Source organism: Gouania willdenowi, chromosome 10 (genome assembly GCF_900634775.1).
Source record: "Gouania willdenowi chromosome 10, fGouWil2.1, whole genome shotgun sequence".
Classification (NCBI taxonomy): Eukaryota; Metazoa; Chordata; class Actinopteri; order Blenniiformes; family Gobiesocidae; genus Gouania; species Gouania willdenowi.
In genome coordinates this window covers 32,827,490-32,846,593 of record NC_041053.1, presented here as the reverse complement: position 1 = coordinate 32,846,593, position 19,104 = coordinate 32,827,490, and the positions used below count along the sequence as shown (strand labels likewise).

Below are 19,104 nucleotides of genomic sequence, written 5' to 3'. Positions count from 1 at the left end.
ATCGGGAGAGTGAGCTTTATGAACAGTAATAATGCTGGGGAAAGAAAGCTGAAGCGTATCTGCAGTTCTCCCAGGCAACTGCAGTGGTGCTGCTGCTGCACGAGAGAGAGAGAGAGAGAGAGAGAGAGAGAGAGAGAGAGAGAGAGAGAGAGAGAGAGAGAGAGAGTTTAGTTAGATTTAGTGTTTCTAAAGGAGAGGTAGCTGATGGAGGAACTTCATTCAGTGTTTTTATTCACTGTAATCATGCATTGCACTTTTGATTTAGGTTGTGCTCAGTATCTAGGTATTTAAAAAAATATTTATTTAATTTAAATTTTATTATTCGATAATCTTATTTGTTTTTTTTAACATGTCTATCATTAAGTGGTGGAGTTTACATCATTCCAAACGTTACTCTTAATTTAAAGTGTTTATGTATGACAGAAGCACATGCAATATACTTATATTGTACGAACAGTGTAATATATTGTACAAACAGTATGATTATATTGTACAAACAATATACTTGCATTGTACGAACAATATAGTATTTTGTACAAGCATGATATATTGTGCAAACAATATATGTTTTTTGTACAATATAATGTTTGTACAATGTAATAATTTAAAAACGATATTGTACAATAAAATGATGTTTTACAAACAATAGAATATCACGTTTGAAATACATAATGATATTGTTTGCACAATTTAGTGATAAAAAAAATAAATTAAAAATGTTCCTATGTGGCAAGCAGCGTATGAACTGTTGACAACATGGTAATGACCAAAGGAAATGCTTCACTTTTGTGACCAATAAAACAGTTATTCTTTGACACATTAGGTTATAAAGAAAGAAATGAAACTCTCTTTTTTGAGTCAAAAGGCTTTCAATGTTTAATTCCCTAATTTACACCAAGAGGCAGTAAATTGAATTGTTCGGTAGTGTCGAACCCCCCTCTGCTGCAGTTCACTGTGGTACGGTCCATAATGTGTAGCGGCACCATCCCCTTCACTTCACTCCGTCCTGAGTCCGTGTCCGCTCGTCCTGCTGCTCCGACGGCATCAATTCGCCTTATGACCCGGTGATGCCGGGGGAACCGTGAGGCTCCGGGAGCCTTTTGAGCATGCGTTTACCGCTACCCAGACATGGAAGTTGTGTCGTTGCTGGTCTGCGGCTGCCTGTAGTTGAGCAGAGGCGGTGGACTGCATAAAGGGAGGAACGAACCCTCCGCAGAATTTGTTTAAAATTCTTTAACGCTGAGGCGCTGCAGCGGCGTGGGGAGGAGGGGAAGTAACCAGAAGCGACCCCTTGACAGGTGCCGTCGCCTGGCTCTGCTGTGGAGAGATGCCGCCGGTCCAGAGAACCATGTCGGATCTTCGTACCCGAGCGGAGGGTGTGTACCAGTAACACTGTTAATCAGTTTCCATGTTATTAATGTACATCATTTGCCCTCTGTTAGAACGAGTGTTGGCGTTATCATGTGTGAAGGAGGCCACCCAGTAGCAGTGTGGAAATGAGCTAAAGCTTGGATTAACGGTGTCCGTGAAGGCACCGCCAGGGAAACCCTTGAAAGTTTTCAACCAGAAAGTATTTGAGGGTTGGCTTTCCTTTATAGATCAGTTTCACTACTCATTTTCACTACTTAAGAAAGCTACACGACTTATTAGCTATTTTATCCAGAAGTTAAAAACAAAAACAATAGAAATATATGCAGTACTTATCTATACCGGTGTTTCCTCAAATGGGGGTACGTGTACGGGTACACGTACCGCTGTAGCTGATGTATGTTCATGTGGATTTGTTGTTTTTTTTTGTCCCTTTTTTCCTGAGAATTTTTTATTTTGATAGCGCTTCGAGATGACTATTAGCGCTATATAAATAAAGTTAAATTGAATTGAATACATTGGAAAATGTACCAAACGAAAGCACTACAATTATGGAGGTTTATGATGTTTGTTTGTTTTTTTAGTTAAAAAGATTTTAGTCGACTAAATCTGTTACAGATATGGTCAACTAAAATATAACGCATAAGAGTTTATGCATTTAAAAATAAAAGTTTGACCAGCATTGATTAACCTGATATGGGATGTTATTAATGTTTGTAGATACACACAGACAGATTTAATGTGATCAATGAGACCAAATTTTCATATGAGTTCAGATTGGTTATTGTTAACAAAAATCTAAATACATCTTGATAGTTTTCATCAAAATTTGATTTAAAAAAAAAGTAGTTTTTTTAAAAAAGGTTGTAGTAAGTTGTTGTCACTGAAATCTATGATGAGTCAACAAAATTAACACTGCAACTATGGTACGTTTCTCTCTTGGAGGGTTTCCAATCAAAACTACTTTTGTTACGTGGAAAGCATTAATGTTAATGGAATGGTATTGAAGTAATGTTCATAAATACACAGACAGATTTGATGTCATCAATGCTTCCTATTGGATCACTTACCGGCTTGTCCCACCTTCCACTTAACACAATTAGTTTAGATTGGATGCATTCCAAAAATGAAACTTAATTCTGATTAAAGGTGCAGTCCGCAACTCTCAGAGCCCTCTCTCCCCCTCCCTCCCTGCTGTTCTCTGCCTCCAAACTTTCCAAAGTCCCTACCTCAGAGGAGCTACCAAGCTAATATTAGCCAGACAGCAACATCACAGTAATATAACATGCTCTGTTAAAAGCATATTACTGCAGCGCTTCTCTCTCTCAATGTGCACACACCTCTGCAGCAACAACAACACAGTCACCTACAGCAGCTCACTCGGAGCACTAGAGTTCTAGTGTAACAATTACAAATCAAACATAATATAAATCAAGCAGCAGTAATTACCTTTCAAGAAGAAAAGTCACCAATTCCATCTTCTACTCCTCCAGACCATACACTGTAAAAAACACAACACTTCAGCCCCGGGAAAGGGGCGGGGACTGTGAGCAACAGCTGTCAGACAGCCCATCAAACACAATCCTGACCCTGATTGGTTCTTTTTTCTCGGTCGCGGTGCATTCTCTGCCAAAGGCTGCAGGAGCAGCAGGGGGGCTCAATGAGTCCTTACATAGTGACAGCTTTAGCAGAAATGACAAAATGTCACTTTTATAAGCGTTGCAGACTGCAGCTTTAAGTTTCGTCCTATAGTTTTGTTTTTATTAGTGAACAAAATATTGATATGTTTTGATGTAGTTTTTCCCACATGTATTTTTAAAATGAGTTATAATCTCATTATTGTTGACGAAAAGTGAGGAATATTTTTATTCAATAAAGTAAATAATAAGTCAATAAACACTGGGCTAGAGTTGGATTGCATTCATTCACTTTGCTTGTTCTTGGGTGTGTGTTGGATTTTCTCATCGTTTACTCCCAACATACTGTACGTTGGTGGATTAATCAGGATCCGTACCGTCATTTTGTTGGTTTGATGTTGGATGTACCCCGGCTCTGTTTTCAGCAGCCTTTACACTGAGGAGAAGCATACACAAACACGAGTGCTGTAGCCCTACACAATATACTTATATTCTGCATGTTTTTTTCCTCATTTCTTTTAAATATGGCTTTGTTTTAAATCCATCTAGTCCTGCATGACTCTCCCAAGTTATTAACATAGTAATAATAGCCACAGATACACAATAGGAGCCACTGATCAGCCATAAAAAGCATCTTGAACCACATTAATAATACAGCCTTCATTTGTACGTTATGCACTGTAGTGACCCCCACTCCATCACTGCACCAGTATGTTCCCAGTGGCTCTGTGGTGTGGGTACAAGTGCTGTGCATGATCTGAATGCTCATAAGGTAATGGGTTTACTTTGAGCTCTCAGTGTTGTATCAGTATATTTAAGGTCTGACAGCGTGTTTGTTTATGTAATAATAGAGCAAGCCTGAATGTACACAATACACGCCCAAGGTTTTTTTTTTTTTTTTTGGCTACTGGCTGCAGGTGATGAAGCTGGTCTTCTTTATGGAGTCCTCCTCACTGTTGTGTGGCTGGCCCTGACCTCTGACCTCTCAGGCCTTGGGCAGAGTCTATCTGCACCAATCAATAGCAAATCCAATTTATTTATGACGTCTGTTGGATTTTTCTCTCTCTCAGTAAATGAATTTGTGCTGTGCTGTTGATATTTATATTTTCATGGACTGTGTTCAGTTTGATTTATAATGCCAAGCTAAACCCTCTATGTGAGTTATTACTCTTGAGTGTTGATATATATAATTTGGCTTCTAAAGCTAGAAACCTTTTAATGTGATTCAAAATAAATTCTCTCTTCCTTCATTTTTTTCGCTGCTTCGTAACTTCATAACATAAAAGTGGAAGGAAACCTTAGCATTTATGTTTTATTTTCCAGAAGCTAAATGGGAACATTCCAAACAGCTTAAAGGGTACCCGTACTCATCATATTCAGTAAGATAAGATAAGATAACCTTTATTAGTCCCACAAGGGGAAATTTGTACAATTTCAGCAGCAGAGAAATAAAATAAAATACAATAAAAACAGCATTATAAAAAATAGAGCATATACTGTATACGTAGGGATGCCCACGATACAACTTTTTCATTTCCGATATGATCCCGAAATTGCAGCCTTGCATATCGGCCAATATTAATGCAATATCAGCATGAATCATACATGACTTATTTTGTAGTGTGGAATGTTAGAAAAGGCTTGATCAAGTGATGTTACTCAAACAGAGAACAATAGCCAGCAACAGTAGGTATGAGCCATTTATTATTAAGCAATTGGTTACATACATTTTAACCTTCAACATAATATCTACAGCATTCTACAATTGAATAAAATAAATAAAAAATTATTTGGAAAAAAAAGGAGAAAAAAATTCCGAAATTTGAATCCAATATCCGATATTCGGCTAATATCGGATCGGGACACCCCTATATAAACACATATGGGCCTGTACACAGTACAGAGTGAAAGCGGGAAGACACGTGGCAAAAAAGGACATTGCCAAAAAAAAAATGTGATTATGTATTACCGATAAACAAAATATTAGCATATTTATTTAAAAAACACATTTAAAGTTTTTTTTCTTTTTACAATTTTATACCTGAAAACAATCCATGTGAAGCAGCCATGTTCAGAGTCGTTCATTTCGATGCAGTGTTTACATTGGCTCCTTCCTGATTTCTTTGTTTTTCCCTCTTTATTGACATTTTTGTTGTGCTTTTCTCCAAATGTTCTTTGATTTTGTTTTATTTAATAATACAGACACAACAAGGATGTGTGCTGCAGCTACCGGTACTTTAGACATGTTTAAAGTTGTTATTGTGAGCGATCATTGCACATCAGAGCAGCCACAGCCAGCAGTTGGTTGAACTGTTTACATACGAGACAAGATATTAAGATGTACATTTTTTAATATAAAATGCCATAACAAGACGATCTGAGTCAAATACATTTACAGGATTCAGACAGAAAACTACAGGTGAAGTTATGTAGACTGTTGGCATGTCTTGAAGCAACAACAATTCTTCCTTTGTTGCTTCCTTTTTTTTTTTTTTTACGTCATGTGCAGAACTTCAAGGTTATCTTTGTTTGACTGTGACACGCACAAGGTGGTGACAAGCACTTGTTGAGTAGCTTTGTTTTCGTTTTGGGTGGGTTGCACTGATACGCCACCGTTATATTCAGACTAGGGTTGCAGTCAATCACTGATTTAAAAAAAAAAAAAAAAAAAAAAAAAAAAACCTGACCTCCAGATCCCAATTTTTGCAGAACTCAATTTTTTTTTTTTATCACTGACAGCATACACCGTTAATGTTCCAACCCTATTTTATTGTAAAATGTTGAACAACACCCGTGAAACATTACAAACTTGTTGTTTTAACTGCACATGAGGTAGTTTTCTCAAATATAGTGTAAATGAAAAGTTTAGAGCTCATGTCAAACTCATGGCCCAGGGGCCAAAACCGGCCCTTTGGAGCATCCAATTTGGCCTGCAGGAGAAAGTAAAAAATACCAGAGAAAACCTGAATTATTGTGTAAATGAAACTCAACTCTCCTGGTGCCTATATTGTGTGATTGCAGTCATTTTTAGTGTTAAACTGTTGGAAAATCTAAAAATTCTTACAAAATCCTTAAATTTTCATAAAATTACAACATATTTCCCGTAATTAAATTGAAATTGGTCACAAAATCTAGGAAAATTTAAAGTGAAGATCCTGTGACTGACATCTGTCATTTATTGCTTGGATATTGTCGGTTTCATACATATTTTGTATTTTATGTATACGTAGAAGTTCAAACTCCTGCACAATAATGTTAAAATTACTTGTTTTTTTATGTCCAAGCCATGAACTCCATCACTTTCCACTGACTGAGCTTTTTGCTCCCACAAGCTTTAGCTTTAACATTAGCTTGATTGCTCGCTTCAAATGCTGCATACTCAGCGGTGTGGTGTGGTGGTTTGTTGTAACGTTTTGTTTGCAGCCCCTCCACGACTTATTTCCGCATTTCATGAAGTACAATTTACGTTATTTTTAGGGCTGGGAATTGATAAAAAAAATTAAAAAAAAATTAATGAACTAATCGCGATTAATTGAAACCAATGTGTTGTCATCAAGCTCTGCAGAAGCATGATAACAAACCATTCATTTGATTCAGGTGTGTTGGAGCAAGGACACATCTTAAAGTCTCAGGAATCCGGCCCTCGAGGACTGTAGTTGAATACCCCTGGTTTATATGGTACATGGACCTATTCAGTATTCACGTGAACCTTTGTTATGATTGGTTCAAGTTTCTGAGAGCCAACAGTACAGACAGTGTTTATGTTGATTAAATTAAGACAACCATACGTCCGGTTTTGCCCAAACATGTTTTCCTCTTTTCACGGTTTGTCCGGACCGTCCGGATTTAAAAAAACTCTTGGAAATGCCCGGGTTTCCCAGGGACCCTGAACGCAGCTTGGGCGCAGTTAATTTAAAAGACGGGAACTCCGCTAATTTTTGCTCTATCATAGAAATTCCAGCAGTTTTTGAAAGCTAAGGAGTTGCCCTTAACAGTCAATATCATGTATTACGGTAATTTAATACACACGTGACGGAATCATTAAATATGTCTCTTTGTTTTGACAAAACCGACTGACACATAAAACCTCCATGGAGGTTCAGAGAGGGGTTTGAAAATGAAAGAAGGAAGTTATGGATAAAATAAGTTCCATTTCTGGATTAATAAATGTTGTTCTGCTTTTCTGTAGTTAGTCTTAACCTTATCGACAATAACAACTTATTTATCTACTATATTGTATTTTGCCGTTAAAAGGTAGATTAAAAAAAAACAAAAAACATTGAGTACTTTTTGAGTATGCCGAGGTCGGCCTGTGTCCTATTTTTTTGGACATCCTAGTTAAATATACATCAGCAGTCCCAGGACCCAAGTGTGAGGAGCTTTGTTCACAGAATATAAATAATATATTATAATATATATAAAATATATCTTATTGTGTACTTTTACTGTTAAATGAGAAAGTTCCTGTTTGAGTTACCTTGACTTACTAAAAAGAGTTTTAAAAACTATTTTGCATCCTGCTTAGTGCTTACCCAATTCAAGGGTTGGAAATATCATAGCATTTGATGTCTGAATAATTGACTACTAACATAGGCTCTTTAAACCACTGTCAACCAATGCGGCTGCTGCAGTCTCAAGAGTGAACGTATTAATTATGCAGCAGCTACTGCTGTCACACTCTCACCACCTCTGTTGGTTACAAAGAGCATTTGAATTCTTCACTTTCTTCACTCTGTGGCTCTAAATGTACACTGTTAACGTCTCCTGAAGCTAAGGATTATTAACACTTCTTGATTACCAGAGCTTTTTATTTTTATTTTTTATTAATACTGATTTTAATGACCTTCCATTGATGACCTTTATTGCTGCGACTCATCCAAATTTAATTAATTTTTTGCCCCATGGCTGCATATCTAGAGTTTTTGCTTCGCACAACTGGGTGCCTGTGCTCAGCATTTCTTTTTGCTGTTTCTAATATCCTCAGCACCCCCCATTCCCTCTTCCCCCTCCCCTCCCTGTTCAGATTTATATTTTAATCACCACACTGCATCAGAAGGGCTTCCATCTAGAGAGGGCAGCCCTCTGCCAGGCTTACCACCTAATCCATCAGCCCCCCCCACCCCGCCTGCACACACCCCAGTCTTGGGCACACATTGTTTCCACTCTGTCGTGGAAACGTCTGACATCCCTGTCAGCTGAATGTAAACGTGCAGCCAAAAATAATCCCTATCTTTGACATTTGGAATTGAGAACCATGTGATATCTTTTCATGATGATGGGAAGGTGTTTCAAACCTGTCCAGATCTAGTAACTATAAAACCGCTGATGGATGAATATAAGCATCCGGATTAGGAGCCTGAAGTAAGAGGTTGACAGGTCAGCTTATGTGAGGATGAGTCCATCGAAAGTTTCCAATCACAGTTTTTCTTGCCTGAGCTAAAGTGATACTTGTTATTAAACCATTATTTAGATGCAGGTAGGACAATATACACTTTAAAAGAGACATATCATGGTTTTAAATCCTTCCTTTTTAGATATAAATCATACAGTTGTGGTCTATATAAAGCGGAACTGCAATGCTTGGGTCTGAATTCCTCATTATTATAGCTCCACAGGCCCCTTTTCTACCCCTTTTCTGATGTGCTACTGAGAGCAGCTCGTTTTGGTGCGGTCTCTTTAAATGCAAATGAGACACTTCATACCCCGCCCCCTCTCCAGGTTGCAGAGGTGACACTCGGTTCAACTCCACCCTGTTCGGCCATTTTTGTAGTTTGATAGAAGAGATACGATTATTTAGCGGCACATAAACTTTTTATTCAGAGGTTATTTACAAAATGTCAACAACAGAAGACTTGTCCATCCAGCCTTACATGTTCGAGCCAGAGTCTGACCCAGCGGAGCGAGATGAAAATGAAGATGAACCTGCAGAGCAACGTCTTCATATAGATGTTAACAAGTGAGCTAACGCTAGCGCCGAGCTAACGTCCCGGAATGCATTTTAATACAGTCTTTTCGGAGACAAAAACGGCAAAATGAAATGACTAATGAAAACTTTAGACTTAATTTAAATCACGTAGGCCATATCATCAAGGATCTAAAACGAGCACACAGCGCTAACATATGAAGACGGTGCAACTGCTAATGCTAACAAAACAATGACAAGGACGTCTTATCATCACACTTTTTAGCGTTTTTTACAGCTTACCGAAGTGATCTGTTCGTCGTCTCCAAAGATAGAAGGAATTGAACCCTCAATCAGACAAAGTCTTTCAGCAAATCCTTCTTTAAACTGGCGGAGGTTGCTGAAGCAGTCATCCTTGAAGTGCTTTGCGCACACAAAAATGACCTTACCCACAGATGTTGGTACATTTCCGTGAAAAATAAAACTCAACCAGGCACTTTGAAAAGGTTCTGATGCTGGGAGACGGTGTAATGAAGCGTGTGGGTTACTACATCCAACAACCGAACATTTTGACTTGTCCTCTCGTAACTTCGGCATCCTTGAGCTTGGACTACAAAATAAATGCGAGAAATAAAAATGGCGGATTGCTCGAAGTGTTGGACCTGGAGTTGATGTACTAATTTGGCAGTTCCGCTGCAAATACTGTGACGTTATTGTTCAAAAAACGTAATAGAGAATCAAAAAATTGAAACAGATTGAAAAATATGACCAAAACAGAATATAAAGATATCTACGGAGCACCTGAAGAGATTAATTTGAACTTTTCTGTACTTCTAAACACTCTAAATATACAACAAAATGCATTTAAGGGCTAAAAAAGTGGATTTAGCATGATATGTCCCCTTTAAAAAGCATTACATCAGACATTGGCAACTGGCGGCCCAGGGGCCACATGCGGCCCTCGGTCTAATTCGTTGCGGATCCCAAGACAAATCCACCAAAAACTGTAATTCAAGAATGTACAAAATAACTCCAAAAACACACAAAATAACGGCAAAATGCACAGAATGTCAACAAAGAAATACAAAGCAACAACAAAAATGCAAAAAAGATTCCAAAAATACACAAAAAAAAAAGAATCGTAATCCACACTTAAAAAAAAAAAGAAAAAAAAAAACGGACATACAAAACCACCACCTAAACTCACGAAACAATGACACATACACAAAATGGCACTAAAGAAACACATAATGCTAACACAATCGCGTACAATACAAAAAATACTGAAAAACTAAAAAAAGGCACAGATTGCCAATAAACAAAATGCAAATATAACACACAAGAAAAAAACAAAACAAAAACACATATAATGACACATGAAATACACAAAATGCCAGCAGAAATTCTCAAAATGACTAAAAACACTCAAAATGACTAAAAACACTCAAAATGACTTATAAACTCTGAAAAAATACAGACAAAGACAACAAACAATGACAAACCCTTTGTTTTTCCCTGTGTTAATGCTCAGATTGGTCATTATTCTTAATGCTGGCATCAATGTTGATAATGTGGCCCTCTGATCAGACAATCCCATTTTTGTGGCCCCGCTGTGATAACAGTTGCTCATCACTGCATTACATGGTTACCTTTCTGATGATGTTCTGTATCATATTCTCCTCTCTGTAGCATTTCATATAACACCAGCTAAGCCTCAGTCTGCTGAACAGTAGTAGTTACAGCATGAGGAGGGAGACTGAAAGTGTCTGAAGGGATGGAGAGCCGTTTATGTGCCTGACGGATCACCGTCTGATAATAATGTGCCACTAAATCCCCACATTCCACAAAATCCCATGTCCGGCTTGCTGCTGTCTATGTCATTTAGAGTCCCCTCAGGCTGTTCTACCTGATGTGGCACCATGGGACATCTCGTCTTTACTTTTTTCCACTTCATGTTTCGCCTCCTTCGCCAACCTTCAGCTAGTCTTATAATGTTTTTTTTGGTTTATTTTACTTCATTTATACTTTATTTCTACCAGCTAAATGATTACTCCTGGACTGCAAAGCAAAGTGCATGTGACAGGTCACTGTGATGAGGGAGGGATGTGAAAACATGGGTGTGCTCTGACTCAGAGAGAAATACAGCACAAGAGTCTTGTTAGTTTAAAGCAGACACAGATACTGGTTTGATATTTGGTTAGTTATTATTATTATTATGATTATAATTATTAGTTGTATTTATAGAAAAAGAAGAGTGCTTTGTGCAGTCAATAGTAGGCTTGGTGTCTCTTATCCAGTAGGTGAAGTCTCACGTTCATCCATTCATCTTCTTCTATACTTATCCTGTTCACGAGGTGCAGAAGCCCATTCTGGACACAAGGCAGGACACCCCCTGTCAGGATTGCAGTCCATAGAAGGCTGGCTGGTTCAAAGTGCTTTGTTGTTTAGCCTTTGTGAGTGGTTGCCTCCTGTGTCCATGAACTATGAATGGATGCTACTTGTCCAGCTGTCAGAGCCGGCTTAAAACCGCACGTAGCTAAACATCAGTGCAACACAGTGTTTCAGTAGGTGAAGCCCACTTTAGTTCTGTAGAAGATGAACTCTACTTCCATACAAATGGGGGTTGTGGGTTGAAGATGCTGCTAATGTACCAGGCTGGTTCCAATAAAATTCTTCTTTTGCTTATTGGAGGTTGAATTGTTACTGAGGTTCCATTGCTGGTATTTGTGATCTGTATTGTTCTGTCATTTATAAAATTTCGTGGTTCACAAGGTTAATTGCGATCCACGTATTGGACATCCCTGCCCAAATCTGGGTTTTTCTATTTGCCGTTTAAAAATTTCCCAAATTCCGTTTCAAGTTTTTTTTTTTTTAAACTTATTTTCCAGGTCACATCCGCATCACTTTACACTCATCTGTTTCCTTTGCATTTCGTCATCTTTACCCATTTAAAATACTTTACTGGCTATTAACCTTCTAGAAAACGTAGCAAACATGTTAAATTACTAAATCTGGATGTTATACTGAAATCATGCGAGACACTGCTAAACCCTTAGCCACCTCTTGAACTGGAAAAATCCCATAGAAATGTGTGATATGGTCCCAAAACTTTATTTGTGAAACTTTTAAATACCACCAAACCGGCAAATCACCCTGACGTTTTTCACGAAGTAATTGGAGTGTGATTGGAGGTGCTTCTGCCAGTGTCACCAAGTAAACAGATCACCAGTTGAGCTAATACACCATCAACTAAACCTGTTTTTGTACCAGAGCCTTTTCAGCTTTGGAAGCAGTCATTAAAATCTGAACCTCTTGTTCATCACAACATAATAAAAACACTTCACATTAGCTCTGCTTTCATGTTAAATCACAGGCTAACATGATCACCATTCCATCCTTAACGCATAGGGTGACGTTTTGAACATCCCGTACTAATCTGTACATCCGCTGTATATCAGCAATGTTTCATAAATGAGATCTTATTTACGAACATCTGTGAGGCTGCACTTTAGATGCGTCATTGTGCGTGACTCAGTACCCTAAATCTTCCATCCGCTTCCTCATGGCATTGTACAGTCTGGAATGCTGAAACACTGGTCTTTTTGTTTTGAATTTGTCATTTTTTGCCCGGGTGTATTTGTCTGCTGTGATGTGCACTCGTCCAAACTATGGGACAGCTTTCAGTTGCCATGAGACTGTTGCTGTGACTGTGTTCTAGTGTTAGTGCTATGATTAGGTGTGGGCATGACCTCTTTGGGTAGGGCATTACCATTGTGCTCTTTGTTCTAACTAATTGAACTGGTTGCATTGAATCACAAGGAGGTGCAACATTAGCATGAAACATATTTTACTAGACGTTGCAAACACAAACCCTGTCTTGGAGTTTAGGAAGCTACAGGAATTTTTACTGTAAATCAGACATACTACATCGTACAATGTATGAACATAAGTTTATTTGTCCTGCTATTGCTTAGCAATTTGGATTCCACAGCTATAAGTGATTTTTATTGTCATACAAGTACATGCATGTCATTCCTCCTCTGCATTTAAGCTATTCTTAGAAACCAGTGATGGCCACAGGGAAGCTGTTCCTCCTTTGATAGTTTGCATACACTTTTGAAAAAACACTACCATAACAGGAAAGGAGCTCACCAAACCTGTCAGAAGGGAAATGTATTTAGAGTTGTCACAACTAAACTTAATGAGTGTTCCACAGTAACTTCCATTAACCAGCACCACAGAACCAGTCCCTCTCTGTCCTTACAGTATAGATAAAAACATGGAAACAGTGTTGAACCAAAACAGCTCCTATAACAAGGATTAGTATTTACATGATGAGATTTAATGTTAACAGATGAATGAAAACGATTCAAGAATAATATATTACCCACATGTAAAACAAATATTAGGGTCAGACTTATTTTTTCTTTTTTAGTATAGAGCTCCCCCAACTTTTGAATATTTAAATTGTGAACAAAGAGGAGTGATAAACCAATAATATTGATGCAATCAAAGCACTGAGGATCCCTTGAAATACTAATACGAGCATATTTTGAGCAACCAGCAACATCATCACTAAACTACGTATCAATTTAGTAGAATTTACACATTGATATTTAGGATGTAGGTACGACAGCATATTAGGGCCACATTAAAATAAAATACAAATCTGGGAATGATGGAAATAAAGTCGTAATATTTCAAGAAAAAAGTCAAAATTTTCTGAGACCCAAAAATGAAATAAACAGGATCTTGTCTGTGTTGTGGAATACTGCACTGCACTGCACTGGCCCATCATCACCACCACACTGTCATCAGTTTAAGGACTTTGAAGCGACTTGGCAGATGTTTGTCCCGACAAATGAACAAGACTGGTTTGGAGCAAAGGGCCTCTTTTGTGGAGGAGGAACTGGTTGGAAGTGGTAGTTTTAAGGGCTTTATTCTCATAAAATTACGACTATTCTTGATATATGACCATTTTCTTGTAGTATCTTGTAGTACTCAGATTTCTTTATATTTTAATGTGGCCCTAATACACCATTGTATGTAAAAGCATTTGAGTTGTAATTCTGCTTTTGTGTTATTTATTTATTTTTTATTTATTCAGTTCATTTCCGACATGGTTGCATTCACAAAATGGTGAATTGGTGGCTTATTAAATGAGGATGAGTTACAGCAGGTCAAAACCTTTAAATAAAAAAATATTAAAAAAAGCTTGCATGAAGCATTTCTGTAAGTCCTGTAAAATAAAAAAAAATACTCTAAGTTGAGCAATTGAGTAAAATTAATCAAATTGGAAATAGTGTTAATATAAAATAAAACTGCAAACAAAAATAGCATGACTAGCATATTCTGCTTTTATCCGTACAGTAAATTAACTTCAACATCACGTTCTTAATGGGTGACATCATCAAGACTTGAAAGATTTTTTTTTTTTACATCAGGTATTGATGTTGGATAGAGAAAAGATCCCTGCTCATATAAGTCTCCACTCCATACTTTACAAAAGACCAATCAAGTTAATCTGCGCTTAACTTGTCCATGCATTTGTCTCCTCCAGACTGGATTACTGCAATGGGCTTTTTACTGGGATCACCTCCAAAAACATTCCAAGACTACAGTACATTCAGAACAGTGCAGCATACTTGCATTAGGATGCAAGTCTGCAAGTATGAGCATATGACTCTCATTCTATACGCCCTCCACTGGCTCCCAGTCCCTTTTCGTATTCAATACAAAACTCTCCTTCGCACCCATAAATGTATCAGCGGCCATGGTCCATCATACCTACAAGAACTCATCCCTCTCAAAGCTCTACCCGCACCCTTACATCATCCAGCGGCCGGCTGCTCCAGGTCCCCTCCACTAAACTCCGAACCATGGGGGATAGAGCCTTTGTTCAGTTGCGCACCGGCTCTGGAATAGCCTCCCTGTGGAGCTCAGAGGAGTGCAGAGTCATTTAAAGCTGAACTAAAGACATATTTATTTAGGAAAGCTTTTAAGTGTTAAATCTTGTATAGTTTTATTGTGTTTATAAATGTAGCACTTTGAGATTCCTTGGAATGAAAAGTGCATTATAAATTAAATGTATTATTATTATTATTATTAACTTGCTCAAACTTCAGTCAAGAACGGTTACCATTTTACTTGGGGAAACATTTGTATGTATGAGGTACACTTTATATGATTTTTAAACTGTATTTCATTAAATATCTTTTTCCCTTTTTAACCATTGAGTCACTCAACATATGCCCTTCCCTGATATCATTCATAAAGTCAAACAGAATGAATTGTTTTTCTCTTTCACTGCTGATCCCTCCCTAAGCTAAAGCCCCTGTGATGTCACTGCACGCCCCAGCTGCTCGTGTTGTCCCCGGACTGTCCGTCCTACTGTAGGCCGCCTCAGCCTATGAGGAGCCAGACGAAGCCAAACGGGGAGGAGGGGGATTAATTTTGCAGCTGCCCTGTTGTTGTTGTGAATGCTGGTTACAGCATTGTGATCTGATAAGCGACTTATGGACGTTACCGTTGGTTAGATTGAGGTGGTAAACTCCCTTCTGGCTTTTTTTCCACTCTCATTCATAAATGATGACGGATGAGGAGGAGCTTTTCATCTCTCAGATACAGATTCTCATGAATAGACTGGATGCTCTCTACTGAAAAATTTAATCCACCATTGATAAGTCATGGAGCTAACTGATTAGTGGTGATAAGCAGATACATATACTTTTTATTTATTCATTTATTTATTTTACATGCATTCAATAGTTTTCTGTCACTCTTTAGTTTTACAGTATCTGCCTTAAAGTTCTGTTTTATTGCAGTTTTTTCCCCTTACTCAGCTTCTTGGCTCAGTTTTTGCCATTGTTCATTTGCTTGTGTCAGATCAATGTCAGGAGCCCTTGAGCTTCCTGCCCCCACCTATACTGGCATCAGTGACTAAACCGTGTGGGAGCCTGCATGGCTTTGGTCGGGTCACGTGCCTGCTCATCTACACTTTATTGACCAGCCGACAAGTCTCCGGCTCATTAGTGCTTGCTATGGACTGGAGCTCAACAGCTATACAGTGCACTCTGCCTGGATCTGTTCTTGGATTAACCTAAAAGCTATACTTTTATGTTGTTGTTCAACCTTTTCGGATCGACCAATGGACCCTTCAGAGGAATTCGCCATGGGTCCAGTTGGATCATCACTTTCCGATCAAAGTCATAGTAGGTGCTGATGCAAAGTCATTTAGAAATTGAGCCAGTGATGCAATTTTCTTATTAAATGTTTTTTTTAGATCATGAATATTACATTTAAGATGCTGTGTGTTGTAGAATTAGTAATTGCTGAGGTGATTCAAAATTCTTGATGACCAGTTGTGTGTGTGTGTGTGTGTGTGTGTTTCTGTCCCTGAGAGTTCTGCCTCTTTATTTGGACAGTAAGGCTGTTATTATTTCTGTCATTACTGCCGTTATATGCATTTAATCTTACATGTGCTGACAGTCATGGCAGTCATAATTTTCCACCCCTGATGCTTCTGCCTGACACTAAGTTATACATTACCACCCAATATAACATTAATCAGTAAGAGGTATGTAATCATTTTTTTGTACCAATCTTTTTCTTTCTTAGAAGCTTTCAGGTGTTCTTAACTTTTGGCATCGTTTTACCGTCTAATTAATACAAGGTGTATGAACAAATGCTCGTTTTTTGACGGTCAAAAGTCAGTCAGCATGTGTTGGTGAACTCTTTCCAGGCACAATTTTTCCCAGTGGGTTGCCCTCTCGAAATGATGTGCCCCCTTGGGTCTGTTACTCTACTTGTTTGCCTGTTGGCTGACACAAGCAATAATCTTGACATCTGGCCTGTATCCAAACTCATTACGACTCTTGGTGGCATTGATCCTACCTCTGGAGGCTTTTTCTTTAGAGATCGGTGCTACTAGTCCCTACTTTAACTGAGATTTATTCAGCTCCTTGTCACTCTCTCTTACGATCTACTTCAATGCCTCCATTATCGTTCTTATGTGGTCAATCAGTGTGGGCAAAATACGGGTTTAATTAGTGACTTAAAAAAAAAAAAAGGCTACAGATTATCAACTATAACAGTGACCAGCCACTTAGTTTCATTTTTGTGCCGTCTTTTTATGAAGTCTGGGCCAGAGAGGTGTCATATGTTTATTTAAGGAACAATATGATATTAAAGTATAATAAAAATGTTGAAATATAATAACTAAAGAGGGATGTTCTCTCAAAGGCATGGGTTGCAGTGGCTTAATAAAGTGTCCTTATTATCTGGTGGAAACCTCAGAAATGAATTCCAGCAAGAATCTTTTTGTCTTCTTTTTTTGATAAATATGTTAAGGTTTCATTTATTCAGACAACTGTTTCTTAGGAAATCCACTTTGAACTTCTTACATGTTTCAACTGGCAACTGCCAGTCTTCGTCGGAAGCGTCTGCTGATGGCTTTGATGTTTCCTTTAAAGTTTCCTTTATTTCTTTCTCTTTACTTTACCTTTATTGTCATTCGAAATGTGTCAGGAGATCAAAGTGGATTTCCAAAGGAACAGTTGTCTGGATAAATGAAACCTTAACATATTACTCAGAAACAAATTTTACATTGAGATGCAGGGAGAACCTACGAAAGCTACTTCTGCAGATGTACAGTAGTTCAATGATGTTCCCCAATACCTCATGCTCCAACTGCTGGCTAGTAACTACCAGGCTAGAAAGAGTGAACTTTGTTCCCAGAGTTACTCTTTCCTGGCCCTGAAACCATTTTAATCATGTTGATGCTAATATCTACTGATAATGGTCCACATCTGACTGTATTGACTTTATTCAGATTAGTGTGATGGCCCTACAGTATAGGACAAGTGTTTCTATTACTACCTCTCCAGCCTAGCTGACTATAATCTCAGGCTGTTGCTCCTCTTGTTCTTAGATCCAATTAAAGCGTTTATCATGTATCCTTTAAGCGGATCAGGTGTGCAAGAATAGGAGCTGTAGTGAAAACCTGACTCTAGAACAAGGTTTGGTTCATTAGTGTAAGATAAAATATGACCCACCTTTATTCATCCCATAGTTGTAAAATATTTGGGTTGTTACAGCAGCAAGAAGAATCAAAGAAAAACACATTGAGAATGAAACAAATGATGAAGGTAGAATAATGATAATAAAAATAATACTAATATTTGTATATCCAAAGCAAAAACAACATGTTGCCACGTATTTACAATAATTACATGAACACAAATATAAATACATTATAACATACATACAGTCCTACTATTTAAAAGTTTCAGCAGTTCTGATTATGGAAAGGAGAGCTGTGTGTGTGTGCTCAATGGTGGGGGGGTCCTGTTTGTTGTGGAGTCTGACGGCAGCAGGAAGAAATGATTTGTGGTAGAACTCCTTCACACACTTTGGATTGAGTAGTCGGTCGTTAAGAGAGCTTTCCAGTTCTGTCCGAGTGTTCCGCAGAGGATGGCAGTCTTTGTCCATCATGGATGTTAGCCAAGCTAACGTCCTTCACTCTCCCACCTTCTCCGCTGAACTGAGAGGGCATACCAGGACAGAGCTGGGCTTCTGAAGAATTCGACCAGCCGCGTCCATAGGCTGTTTTCCCAACAGACCACTACATTATAGAGTGCAATTATGTTATGTGTCCAGTAAAGGCTGATATATGGTTTAGTGTGAGGACTTACGCTGGGGGCATGCCGTCAACATGAGGAGGTTGGCCCTCTGTACTTCTGCGTAGAGGGAACACCTTGCTATGCCATTGGCCGCCAAGCCGCTTGGGGGTTGTGGCTGTGTGTTGTTACAAATGAGCAAAAAGCCCTTGTGTATCTTCCGGTCACAAAAAACAATGTTTTATGTTTTTTCAGCATCTTAAAATGTAATTTATTTCTGGATTATTACTTACAGTACCGACACAACAACGGTTTCAAAATGTGCACTTTATTTTTCAATATAAACATAGGCAACTTGTAAGCTAAGTATAAAAGTGTATCGAGCATACTGTCGACTGGTCCGGTCAACAGTCACGCCGCGGGTGAGGGGACCCCGACTCCGCCGTAGAGCGCAGAAAGAGCAGCAAGGTAACCTGGTCTGTGGCCCCGGGAAGCGACGAGTTGGGAGCGGGACAGTGCTGTAAAGATCGCTTTAAATGTAACGTCATATGTCTGCTGCGTCAGTCATTGTTTACTGTTA

The 19,104-nt window shown here is 38.4% G+C and overlaps 1 protein-coding gene across 6 annotated transcripts in view; it reads left to right on the top strand.

Moving 5' to 3' along the window:
- Window positions 1–993: 993 nt before the first annotated feature.
- Window positions 994–19,104, top strand: part of atp8a1 (ATPase phospholipid transporting 8A1) — a 143,665-nt gene continuing 125,554 nt past the window's right edge. For 5 of the 6 annotated variants that reach the window (XM_028458997.1, XM_028459000.1, XM_028458995.1 and 2 more), the window contains exon 1: window positions 15,933–16,118. In XM_028458997.1, the coding sequence (XP_028314798.1) occupies window positions 16,055–16,118 (64 nt within the window). In that variant the 5' untranslated portion in view covers window positions 15,933–16,054. Of the gene's footprint in view, window positions 1,377–15,932; window positions 16,119–19,104 lie in introns of those variants that run through there. The other variant, XM_028458999.1, reaches the window with a different exon arrangement.